We start from the raw sequence: 14,252 nt of genomic DNA, 5'->3' as shown, positions 1-14,252 counted from the left end.
AATCATGACGGATGTTTCGCAGTTTTCCCAATTTGGCTGGAGGGGGGGATGGGGTGGCCGAATGGTTAGCACGCGCGCGCTGTATCATACGGCCTGTCATTGAGTCAACTGGCGGGGGTTCGATTCCCCGGGTGTACGTGACAAGGAGTAGGGTCGCCTGTCCAACCTCGTGGGTTTTCTCCGGGTCCTCCGGTTTCCTCCCAGTGCTAAAGACCCATACGCGCATGCGAATTATTGAAATAAAATTGAATCATGTGTTAGTCCCGAAATGACCTAGTTTGTGTCGAGTGGACGTTAAACCCCATTTCTCTCTCTCCCCCGATTTGGCTAGAACAGAAACCTTATGCCCCAGAACCCCCCCCCCCCCATTAACACGTTGTTTTAATATAGATGAAATTGGCAATAAATGTAATTCAGACAGAATCTTTGTAAGGTTGATAGCATGTGATTTTATATACTATTCAAAAAAAAGTAGGGGATATTTGATTTTTAAGTGTTATTAAAGTCACCTAATGAAACTGACGAAGAAACAAATGACAAAATGAAATGAAGTTCACATTCATCGATTTATTCCAAATGATCGTTAGACTAAGTAAGGCACAGACTGACCATTATAAGGGTAAAATGATACCCGGGGTCAAACAGCAAAGTTACCACAGCATCACAACCAAGTCAGTAACGGGTAAATCCTCCTCTGTTTGCCAAACAAGCATTGATCCGACGTGGCATACTCCTAATGAGACGTCTAAGGTCATTTTGGTCCAGATTGTCCCATTCCTGTTGCAACGCAGCAGCAAGTTCTTGGACATTGGCAGGACGTTGTTGACGTTGACGTAACCTCTGTCCAAGCATGTCCCAGACATGCTCGATGGGGGAGAGGTCGGGACTCAGTGCTGGCCAAGGTAATGTGGTGATGTTCTGTTGTTGGAGGTAACCTGTAACGATCCTGGCCCTGTGACATCTTGCGTTGTCATCCTGGAAGATGAAACGGCGGCCATGACGTCGTGCGAACGGCACAACATGGACTGCCAAGATGTTGTCCCGGTAGTACTGGCCTGTAACACGCCCTGCAACAACATGTAAAGCCGTTCTTCCAGCAGCAGTGATGCCTTCCCACACCATAACAGAACCACCCCCAAATCGATCATGTCTGATGACGTTAACGTCTTGGAAGCGCTCGTTTCGACGACGCCACACCCTCCTACGTCTGTCCAAAAAATCAACAGTGAACCTTGACTCATCTGAAAACATCACATTGCTCCAGCGTCGATTATCCCAGTGTTGACGATCCCTACACCAACGACGTCTTGCCTGAATGTGATGATCTCTCAAACAAGGGATCACGCGAGGACGTCGGGCGCGAAGGTGACCCCTATCCAGTCGATTCCGAATCGTCTGGCCACTCACTCTCACACCAGTGTCTATTTGAAGACGAGCGCTGATCTGATTTGCTGTGATGACACGATTTCTCAAGGCCAAGGTACGGATAAATCGATCCTGGGCTTGAGTTGTCGCCCTTGGTCGACCTGAGCGTGGTCTGTCCTGTACAGATTGTGTATCACGGTATCTGGACCATAGCCTGCTTATGACAGACTGAGAAACATTCATCCTCCGCGCCACAACCGCCTGTGTTGTGCCGATCTGTAGCATGCCAAGGGCACGTAACCTTTCATTTTGGGTAAGCCGACGCATATCAAAATTTGTTTTCTGGTCACTAAAACAATTAAACTGATGTTTCCACCCTGGAATTCAATGCCACAATGACTGTAACATTCAAAGTCAGAGTCGTGCAAATCTTGGGTTGGACCCCCATGATGATCCCAAGCATCACCTGCATTCCATGCGGTAGCTATTGGTGCGTTTGGGCGTCACATGTAACTGGAAATGTTTCTTCTGTTAGGTTCTATAGTGACTTTTTTCGTAGTCATTTGCATATTTTAGTATTATGCCCCCAAAATCAAATATCCCCTACTTTTTTTGAATAGTATATATTTAACAATCCTGTTAGTCTGTCAACAATTGACTTGTGATTGCGAAAGATGCTAAAGTTTCTGACGGATCCTTTTCAAATCTGGTGTTGAACATTGTGGTCATTGGGACACAGCTCACCAAATATGTATATGCCGTCACCCACGAAACAAGGGCAAAAGTTATTTTTAGTCTTTCTCTACCTTTCCATTTGTCCGCTTTTGCATGGCGATTTTTGTTGACTTTTTGGCGTAGACTGGAAGAAAAGGGTTTGAAAATACATTTTCTGACAGGTTTTGGTGAATATTCATGATTTTGAGGCAGAAGGTTGGTTAGGTTCAAATGTAGGGTCGAAAATGGCATGTTTACTTGTCTCTAATTCAAGCTTGTGTATCTCAAGTTTTTCATGGTGAAATTCATACATGCTTTTGGGCAAGAGTTTGCCACAGTGATCTGTAGCCATTTGAGGACGAACCCTATCAATATTCCGCAAAATTGAAAACTCCATAATTTATAATAGAGGCTATAGATGTCAAGAGATTTTTTTCAAATTTTTTGGGAAGCATCGAGGTCTTAAGAGAATAAACCCTATGGATAGTCAGCTTTCCGCGGCCTTTTCGTTCAGAGTTTTCCATGTGTGTCGAATACGATAGAGATGACAGTTTTAAACTGATACTTTTCAAATTTCGTGAGAAGTATTGGGGAGAGAGAAGGAGAGAGAGAGAGAGAGAGAGAGGGGGGTAAACAAGCTAGGTAATTTCGGGACTAACATATGATTCAATTTTATTTCAATAATTCGTTTGCGCGTAGGGGTCGTTAGCAGTGGGAGGAAACAGGAGGACCCGGAGAGAACCCACGAGGTCGGACAGGCGACCCTACTCCTTGTCACGCACAACCGGGTAATCGAAACCACGCCAGTTGATTTAATGACAGACCTTATAATACAGCGAGCAGGGTTTCAGATTTGCGCCCGCGTTTCCAAAATCCTTGTGACTATGATAAAGGCTGCACAATTTGTTCAGTTCGATCGGAAACTGTCACAAATTAAACTAGTGACCATAAAAACCTAAAGAAATGACATAGTGCACGGGTCAATTCGCCAACACTGTTTGCTCAATCTCAGCACCTCTAACTGTGGATTAACCTGTGTAAGATTTTTTTTATGTTTTGTATATAATAGTTTTTCGCAAGTTAGATGTTTCCATGCTTCATCCAGTAATACTTGTCATCTTTCAAATAATAGAATTATCCTTGAATCACAGTTGGGTCGTTCCATGCCAAATGGACCAGTGCTTGTCAGGTAACCCACTCAGAATCGTATGCACAATATATAGAAACCTATGTCAACCTGCAAAGTTATAAACTTTCGCAAGTTTTGAAACTACTATTCTATGACTAAAAATTGGTGTTTTGATTTTAAACCTTCTAGTTGGTCCATATTCTTGTAATTTTGGAGTTTGTAAGAGAACTCTATATATATGTGCCTTTCATTACGTAAACACTCCAGTTGGATCTTTACAATAAATCCGTTGGTATGTTGAATTGATTTTCAGAGGACTTTTACCCTTTCAGCACTCTATTTAGACACCGCATATTATGCCCAATGAATAAGTTGCAAACGTATTGATAGTCCAGTAAAAATAAGTGTTGACCTAGAACAAACTGCAACATAAGGTTTCTTGGTACCTTTGTGGGATCATTCTCTACAACATATCCAAAGTTCTCTGATTTTCGCGGCCGGAAAACGGCCTAATTTACATAAATTCAAAAAGGTCACATTTCGAGTCTCATAACTCTTTTAATATGCAGTTTTCACCTAATAAAATTATTACAGATAGAAAGATGACCCCAGCTAGTCAGAATATCTAGTCAGATATTATTATAAATGGACCCCATTTACATGTAAATTAGCACATGCACATTAAATTACTATGCAGTTCTACAGCCTATGTAAATTCACACAGCCAGTGTATATGGCCTTAACTTTTTTCACCGGTTTCTGGATAAATTTGATTCGAGAGTTTGATGGTCATGCCCATACAAGAATGGTCATAATACGAGCGATAAAGCCGAAATTTTGAACGACATTTTGTAAATGCGCCACTTCGTGTCAAATATGGTGGATTTAACATCTTTGGAGAAAATAACCTCGTATCACTTTAATACATTTCCACAGATACAGCTGTTAGACGCAATCTTCACCCCCAGCGCAGATTGCAATCGTACTGCGCAGATTGCACTCTGCGCGCGTCAAGCTGGAGCGCAGATTGCCCACTTTGCGCTAATTACCCCTCGATGTTTTTAGGGCTGTTAGTAGTGTGTGACACGTAACTAGATATATGACCTGCTCCACTATTGACATTGTATTGAAATATTTTCAAAATCACTACATAATTAGCCGTGTGTTCTTAGAAAATAAGATTTTTAATTCAAGTCCACAGTATCTTATAATCGGTCGCTGACCACGTGACATTCCTGTCAAAAATATTTGCTGTACCGTAAATCTATAACAAACAGTTGACTGATTTTAAAATATTTTATCAAACTGCAATGTAACCTAAAGTTTCTGAAATCTGGTTAGGTGGGTAGAAATCCTCAGATAGGTGTATAACTTTGACATGTAGATGGGTCCAATTTTTTCATTTTATTTTTTCAAAGAGCAGTCGGGCTTTGACGCGTCAAAATTTTTATCAATCAGTAGTATCCATTAAAATATACTATTGTAAGGATCTCCATAAAAATATATTACACCGTTCATCTGGTTAATTAATTGTTGTTATTGTTTCATTTGCTAAATGGTTTGTAGTTGTGAGGCTCACTGTAGACGCTAGTTCGCGAAGAAAGTTCATCCAGATTTTCCGGCGTGGTTCCCCTGGTCAGTGATACAGGACGGAGTCTGTACAAATTGGCGGCATGCACGTAAAAGATCCCTTGACAGTTGGAATTCGATATAAAATTTCCCTGACAGCACACTGTATGGTGCATGCCCGTCTCCATTAGCCCTGTTCGGATCAGAACAGTAGGACGTTAAACCAATTTCATTTCATTTCTAGTTGTTATCTATATATTACTTCTTTCATCTTGTTAATTAATTTGTTATTGTTTTATCTGCTGATCGAACAGTAGGACGTTAAACTACATTTCATTTTATCTGCAGAATGTCTTTCAAAGTGTTTATCTATATATATCGATATATATTGCACCACATTTTTGTTAAATATCATTATTTGCTCCATAACGATACATGTATGTTAATAAGTAGATCCTTATAAGTGTTTTAATTTTTATAAATATACCCTTTAAAGATTTTAATTAATTGATGGTTTTGGGGATACTAGTAATAATAAAAATAATGATGTTGCATAACCTCGAATTACTGGTATGTAACCATGTAGGAAAATGCATGTAACACAAATAACTGTCCGATAATTTAAGCTTCATTAAATGCATCGTGATGAGGATACCAACCCTTACACAACATAACACAATTGTGATCTCTTCTCCTATGTCCTTCAAGTAACAAGAGCAATGCTAACACTGCATAATACGTGCACATGCCTGCTTTGATTGAAATGATAATATAACATTATGTCCATAGATGTCAATGTCATGCCTTGTGGGTTTTCTCCTGGTTCCCCAGGTTTATGGGTGGCTGAATGGTTAGCACGTGCCTGTCATTGAGTCAACTGGCGTGGTTTTGAATCCCCGGTTGTACGTGACAAGGAGTAGGATCGTCTGTCCAACCTCGTGGGTTTTCTCCGGGTCCTCCAGTTTCCTCCCTACGCGCAAGCGAATTATTGAAATAAAATTAAACCATGTTAGTCCCGAAATGACCTAGTTTGTGTCAAGTGGACGTTTAACACCATCTCTCTCTCTCTCCCCAGGTTTATTTCACTGCACAAGCGAATTATTGAAATAAAATTGAACAATATTAGTCTATATGATGAAATAAAATAAAAAGCAACAAGTTTACTGTTTCCCTTCAAGAATTCTTTATTTATCATAATTACAGATAGGTCGCCAGGCAAAGAACTTTTCAAAAATAAGTTGCCAGGCAACGAAACATACGCCCTCAGAAGCTAAATCGTCCGGGCAGTCAACAAGAGTTGTCGCATATTATCAGAAAATCATTAGAATTTGTTTGACCCATGCTAACGTTTAGTATACAAAACATTTAATACCACAGATTAAGCTGTTATTGAAAATCAGTATACTCTGTGTATCAATCTAAAGTCAATCGAAACAATTATATATGGGCGTAAACACTGTGTATAAAATTTAAGCCAATTGGATATTAACTTTGACCTCCACAAGGGCCATAACTCTGGCAGTAATTATCCGAAATGAATGAAAATCAATACGATTCTTTGTCTCATGACCTTAAACAATCTGTATAAATTTAAAGTCAATCGGATGTTAACTTTAGCTTCTAGTGTCCACAAGATATTTCGTAGTGATCAAGGACCGTAACTCTAGCAGTAATTATCGGAAATTGGTGAAAATCAATTTGATTCTTCGTCTCGTGACTTTAAACAGTATAAATTTAAAGTCAATCTGATATTAACTTTAGCCTCTAGGGTGTGGACGCCGGACAGACGGGGGCAACAACAATATACGACCACATTTCGATGTGGGTATTTAAAAATAATCCACATGTAAAAATATTCCCATGTAATCCCCATATAACAACTAATCTCCAATTAACAATTAACTAATAATATATAAGCTTATAAATGCACAAAAACACAGTATTAAACAAGCGGTTGCCATACACCAACATTATGCTACAGTTGTTGGTAATGAAGCATTTATAATACACTAAAATCTGATTAAGAATAACAACTCATGAAGTAATTAATAGAAAATTATTAGAATTTGTTTGGCTTCTTGCTTTGCCCAATGATAAGCTTTAATCATTGAAAATCCACATACATGTACTTGTTTATCTCAAGACCTTAACAGATGTGTATCAATCTAAAGTCAATCGAATGATTACTTTTGCCAAACTTTTTCTAAGTAATCAAGGGCCTTAACTCTGGCAGTAATTATGAGAAATATTTAAAACCTAATCTCATGACCCAAAACATTGTGTATAAATTTTTAAGTCAACTTTAGCTTCTAGTGTCCACAAGATATTTCAAAGTGATCAAGGACCGTAACCATAGCAGTAATTATCGGAAATCAGTGAAAATCAAAATAGGATTCTTCATTTCACGACCTTAAACACTCGATATAGTTTTAAAGTATTTACTTTAGCATGTAGAGCGTCCTCAAGGAACCAAGATATCGGGATATAAACATATATTTGAATTTTCAGTAAAAACAGATAGCACTTGATGACGGGGGTGATGACAATATACGACCACATTTCAAGATGGGCATATAAAAAGAACTTTTCAAAACTAATCCCCATTTAACAAACAATCCACAATTAACAATTTCACTACTTTAAATAATACATACAAATAAACAAAAACACAGTATTGAACAAGGGGTAGGTAGGTACACCAACAGTGTAACAGTGCTAAATTACAACGGTTTTTAAAATGGGATAAAATGTGACCTCTAGATAGACCACAAGCTAAAAACGTGATTTTCGGTACATTCAGGGACCATAATCTTGTTTGTTTTGATCCAACATGCGTGAATATCAAAATATTTTGCATAAAAAATTGCCCAAAAATTGTGACCTATTATATACTTTTACACTATTTGCGTACCATGATATACTGGTTTTTAACATCGTATAACAATTGCAACATCTGATGGGTACAGAGGTTTGAATATTCCAGCTCAATTAGAAGCAGCGTTATTCTGTCCAATAAAGTGTGGTGGACGGACAGAGTGGCATACCCTTTTCAATTATCTCCCACATTGATCCAATTAATGACAGTCACCACAGTAAAATTGGTCCGGCACATCTTTCATTTTGATACTGGCACATTTGACATGCAGCCACTTCCCACAATTGTCGCATTCTATCCATTGGATACATTTGTTTTTCGGATTGATACATGTAGTCGACAGGTCGCAAAGGCTTGACGTGTTTGTTGCAACATATACTAATGCCCCAGCAATATATTTTCTGTACATTGGTACATGTTGCTGTCTCATAATTATAGGATGAACGCCCATCATTAAAGCCTCCGCGTACTGAAAATAGAAAGAAAACGAAAAATACAATTATGAAGCATTACCTTGGAAAGAAAAACCGGGCATACCATTAAGGGCACCACATTTGTAATATTTAATGGACCCTTAAATGCAGCTATCAATGTGAGAAATGAAAAAATATGCGTGGACAATTGTCTATAAAAGCTTGGGGACCACAGCAAGAGCTGAACATACAACTGGTTACTAGTAGAATGACATAAGAATGACATACCCTGTCATAGTAACAATTTATTCAATATATTAACTTGAGAATGAAAGCGGAATATCTATGAACTGGATGTCATCGAAAAATCGGACTTAAAAATCAGGTATAACTTACTCAGTACAATTATCTATACTTCTTCAGGCACCACAAATGTGACACGTAAAGGGTACAGTTTAAATATAACAAGATAATTTGTAGTAGCGTTTTCTTACCATCAAAATAAAACCCTCACAACTTTCTCCATCTTCTTGATGCCAGACCATAACTTTATCCTCTTCCCATTCCATCAGTCTTTCCTCGGTCTTCTCTCCACTAAGTTTCATGAATTTCCTGGATTGACAAAAACAACAAAAAATATTGGTTGAGTGCTGATATAATAAACCATTTGTATACGCTCACTTTGAAATGTGGGCGTATATTTTCGCCGCCCCCGTCCGGCGAAAATTCAAAGTTTAAAGACTACGCATGATTTTAGCTCCATATAATCCCTTGCAAACGACAATATTGTGAAACGTGTATCTCTACAGGTGGATTAATCTGTGAGTAATATAAAAATGCCAATAACGCAATGGGAGTTTAAGGTACCTCAGAAAGTTGGATGCCATAATGTATGTATTTGAACTACATGTGTATTCGAACTAACCTCCAATATTCCATATACTCTTTATTTACACTCTTCGAAGAAAGTGAATTTAAAACTGAAACTATTTTTGTTTTTGGTTTGGCTACCAAAATGATCCAGTGGTTGCCAGTGTTGATTGGTACCATGATATACTTAAATGTCGTGCATTTCTTCTGAAAATATTAGAAAAAAAGGGTATTATGGTATTCACAAAGAGCCTTGGTTGTCATACATCAATATTAGTTGTAGTCAAGTGTTCTTGACATTGCAAATAGAAATATGGAGAGGCCATAACAGGTTACTATCTCGTGCATTCTCCTATTTTAAATTAAGGAGTCAAGACACATCAACGGGGACAAAGTACTTATGTGGCATCTTTTTGTAGTATCATGTCCATACCTTTAAGTACAACCAATCAAAATTTCCACTACACCACTTGGTAGCCAAAAAGCATGGTAAGATTAGAGTTCTGTTGGGGCTGCTAACTGCTAAAAGCTCTAGGAAAGCATGTATTACCTGTAAAACATGAACCGAAAATATTTTAACGATGTTAAGTAAAAGCGAAATCTGCCTGTTGCAGGTCTTTTTTTCTGCTTTTAAATGTTTAATAATTTTTTTGTCTGACATTTATTAACATGAGAAGCCTGTAATTGTAATGGACTCTCTAGACTATGCAAACATCCATAACTTCTCTCAGAATAAAGTAATTTGGATTAAGTTTTTAATATATTCAGTCATTATCTATTTTTAACTACATGTATCATAGCAACACAGTCAGCTCTTTATCAAAATCTGACATAATTCGTCTCTAATGATAGCTAAACGAATCTAGTATTTAACTTGAATTATGTTTTTTGATAGCGAATTTAAGGTGAAATAGGATTTATTCATCACATTGCCATAGCTTGTTTAGATTGACATAATTCCAGTGTTAAATTTGCTAAAGATACATATGATTATAGATACTTCAAGCAAGATCTATAATGGTTATCACCATACACTATTATTTATACACGAAGGGAATGATGGACAAAGAATAAAGTTCTAAAAAATGATACTACTATAATTAAAATATAATGACTAATGAAACGACTATCTACACATGCACCTACATTCTACAAGATAATGGAAAGGAATAAATAGAAGTATTATTAACAAACATACACCCAACATGCCACATCAGAAATTATAATGGATTATATGTATATATATATCAGAGGGAGGAATAAGCATACCATAAGCAGAAGCTAAAATTGTTCATTATTTACATACTTACATATGTATAGATTGCGACTGGAAAATAAGATGTGTAAATATATTTTTTGGAATTTCTGTATTGTATTTGTACAATAAAATTAGATACCTAGCATTCTCTGTGCCCTTAATTGTGATACAATATATGGAATGACACCATGTTTATACAAATCATTAACATCAAATGACCTTCACTTTCATAAAATTATAAAAACTTACTTGATCGTCTAGACAGGATTGCACTGTTTGCAAATTTTCACAGGAGATCTGTCTTTCTCTAACATAAATTTCTTTTTTCATGTCAATATTTTTTGGCCACAAGTTGTTTTAAATGATTTGGCTTTTCCAACGCCGCTTCCATTAGTTGTGCAGCAGGGATTGACAATTGCTGTGCTTGTACCATGATGGATACTATTAGATGGAATTCTACCACAGAACAATTCATATGCGGGGCCAACACGTTTGACAGCCTGTCTATGTCGTCTTCAAATTCCCCCATTTCCATAATAAGACCATAGACTGGGCAGCTGGACTCTGCTTGCTCCAGACTAAAGAGGCTTCTCGGTAGATTGTATTCTAAGGTCATTGTCTGTGTCCTCAAAGACTTGGCCGTTGTTATTAACTCTTGTTCTGAAGTAGAGAGATTTTGCTATTTAGAAAAGGTTTATAATAATCGCAATGGCAATTCAACATAATTGACGTGGTGCTGCATGTTTGTAATATAATAACACAGTGCAGTACTAAAACAGTAGCAATGCTACCACTGTAATATATGAAGGGACTGAAATCTGAAATTATTGTGACGGCTATAATATTAAAAGAAGGCTAGGTGTTGGGTCTGTGGTATGAGACTAGGCTATAAACAAAAAATATAAAGAGAGAATGATCAAAGAGAAAATGGGCATTGCCGTACCTCTGGGGGCTTGCATGCCACCTAAACAATAGGGATGACCATTGGTGTATGAGAGACCACCCATCAACATTTGTGTGGGGCTATGGCACTAACGGCGGAGAGAGGCATACCAAGGGGGCGACGTCAATATACATGTACGACGAATTTGGCTTTTAAAAAGTTGATGTTGACAGTGCTTTGACCCAAGTTGTACATACCATTAAGGACTGGTTTCTTTATAGCCTGATTACTTTTGTTTATCACTTTGCTTTTTTTATCATCTTTTTGGATTCCTAAGGAATATAAAATATACAAAATTTGGTTACAATACAAAATGCTATTGTAAATGTCATCCTCCTACTCGACTATGTGACACAAATGGGTTGTCTGTGCTATTTGTTGCTGTGTAGCTGGGTTATTTTGCTCTAAATGAAAATTGATAATAATGTAAGATGAATGTGTGTAAACTGATTTACATTCAATCTTTTCTGTTTTTACTGTCATTACAAATCAGTTATGTTCGGCAAAATAAGCCCAAAGTCTCAATCAAATGCCAATTTCCAGCATCTGGTTATTTCAGTTTACATAGTATTTATTGCGCATGCTCTCCAGATAAGAATGACGACGCCGTTTAATTTGGTGTAATATGTCTAGCCTTGTTCATCGGGTCCCTTGTAACAAATGGGGCTGAAATGCATTAGGGTACATGATTCGTGTACCAATGGTAAAATGTTTATTTTGTCTTAAATATTGGATGTCGGAAGCTCATCTTTTTCCGGTAAGACCCCAGCATCAATGTTGATTTAAATTGACAAATAATTTGTGTTTTCAATGTCGAACTCTTTGGATATTGAATTAGAGACTCGGATACTTTAAATATAGGTACCAGTACTCCAAAAATACAGCTGGCCAGTGCCAGTTATACATACCATTAAGTGCTGGTTTCTTTCTTGTTTGTTTTTCTTTCGTTACCTTTTTGGCTTTCTTGACAACCGGTTTGGTGCCTAAGGGAATGTAATTTATAGAGTGCAATTGATTTATACAATTTATAGGCATTAAAGATAGCACCTGTACGATATAAACTCGGGTTGTAAAAAGTACAAGACTTTTTGTCTACAATACACCATCAAAATATGGGCCATGCAACATAGGCTCATATTTTGGAAAAGTGATTTTTCGTACAATGGGGCAATGGATATATATATTTACATCCACATGAAAATAAGGGCGTATAAAACAATATTTTCTTTGCATGACTGTGCAATTTAATTTATGCATAGCACCATGCCAAAAATCATATGTATCACAATATAAATTCTGGTTACCATACTATGAATCTGGGGTACTGATTCATGATTTGTTCCATCACTTTTAACATACTAAAAAAAACTTGTATCAGTTGTGCATATGGCAGCAAAAGAGTAATACACAGAGCATATTTGGCCAAAATCAATCACCAATCAATAATTTTTTCTTACCTGAATTCACTGCACTCCTGAGGGGGATTGGTTGTTCTTCTTCCCACCCACTGGTATCTATTTCCTCCAGGTTACGACATGTGTAATGTTCTAATTGCGAGTCAGTGTATTTTCCGGACAAAACACCATTCTTGGACCTGTAATGATTAAAAACAAATTGATTACACCATTCTTGGACCTGTAATAACTTAAAATGAAATGATTACAAAAAAAACTGTGTGAGCAACAGGTCAAGCCTATTTGTGAGTAAAATTACACTAAGGGTGTATTCGCAGATCCGGTGGCATGCTGCATACACACAGATGTAGTGAAATGTAAATGTCTCAATGGAAATGTGTAATCAGTCAAATTGATATCTCACCTCAGAACATAGCTTTTGCTTCCCGATTTCTCTGTTATATGCTTGACAACAACACATGGAAGTCGTGTGTTGCCTAATATTTCTCTGTCTACTGTTGGGATTTTAACAGAAACGTAATCCCAAACTCACGAATTTAGTGGTAAATTTGCTTTCATCTTTGAGATGGCATTTCGATAGTCAATATCTGCCTCCTTTCTTAATGCTCTGTGCCTGGTTTCTGAGCTTGGGCTTGGGCTCAGTTCCAACTTCAGACCAAAGTCGTCTGATGATAGCTCTGTTTGTTTGTTGTTGTCATCTTTTAAATTGATGTATGAATCAAAACACTTTGGTTGAATTATTTATGTAAGATCTTTCTCCTCCAGCAGGGTCTCAGAAGAAAATCCCGGAATAATGTTACTCATAGGCTCTTGCCCAAAAACTAATTGGTATGGGGTCTTTTTTGTCGTCGGGCTTACCAAACAGTTCATATCATCTGAAAGAAAAGATGGTTTGATCATTAAGTCTATAGTAGCAGCAAGCAGAAAGGAGGAAGACTGTGAAATCTATAACATCAATTTTCATTTAGAGCAAAATAACCCAGCTACACAGCAACAAATAGCACAGACAACTACATCACTTACACTTAATGCATTATAGGTGGTTAAATTCATAATGCAAATTGCAAATAACATTGACAAAAATGCCTGTCTTCATTGACCCATTTCGGAGCAGAACAGTAGGACATTTGTACTGGCCAACCACCACAACATAACTACATGTATTCACCTGTCAATTCCCTAATTACTTTATCCATTGAATGACTGGGGCATGTGTTTGTAAAAAACCCAAAACTGTTACTTTTAGAAAATGCAGATTATGTCCTAAACAAGTATAATACATCTAAAACTTACACATTATCTTCCCCAACCAAGAGGACCATGGTTTGTCTGAGTTTTCTAATTGTTCGTCTTGTGCTCGGGTCCGTATCATCCGCTTCACCAGGTCATTGCCTTTTTCAATACAGCCTTGGGATTGCGGATGCCTTGGCCTGTCATTCACTATGCTGCTTGTAAGATCACTTGAAGTGTTACAAACCAAACACAAGATATAAAATGGAATGAGCTAAATGGGTGACAATGCATATAATAATGTAATATGAATGCATATAAACTGAGTTACATTCAATCGTTTTCGTTTTTACTCGCAGCCCTGCTTTTCCCAGTAAGATTACCTTCTCAATATTGATTTAAATTGACGAATAATTTGTGTTTTCAATGTCGAAAACTTTGCATGATACTGATTTAGAGACTAAGCTACTT

General features: G+C 37.3%; 1 protein-coding gene across 1 annotated transcript; it reads right to left on the bottom strand.

The window, feature by feature from the left end:
- Positions 1-7,026: 7,026 nt before the first annotated feature.
- On the bottom strand, positions 7,027-13,421 carry LOC126830589 (uncharacterized). Its single transcript, XM_050560988.2, has 4 exons — positions 13,410-13,421; positions 9,020-9,142; positions 8,012-8,121; positions 7,027-7,033 (listed from the first exon to the last, which is right to left on the bottom strand). Exons 1-4 carry the CDS (start codon positions 13,419-13,421, stop codon positions 7,027-7,029), a joined length of 252 nt encoding a protein of 83 aa, XP_050416945.2.
- Between the last annotated feature and the right edge of the window lie 831 nt (positions 13,422-14,252).

The sequence above is a fragment of the Patella vulgata genome, chromosome 8 (genome assembly GCF_932274485.2).
Source record: "Patella vulgata chromosome 8, xgPatVulg1.2, whole genome shotgun sequence".
NCBI lineage: Eukaryota > Metazoa > Mollusca > Gastropoda > Patellidae > Patella > Patella vulgata.
The sequence above is the reverse complement of the archived record's forward strand: the minus strand, read 5'-3'. Positions and strand labels throughout refer to the sequence as shown.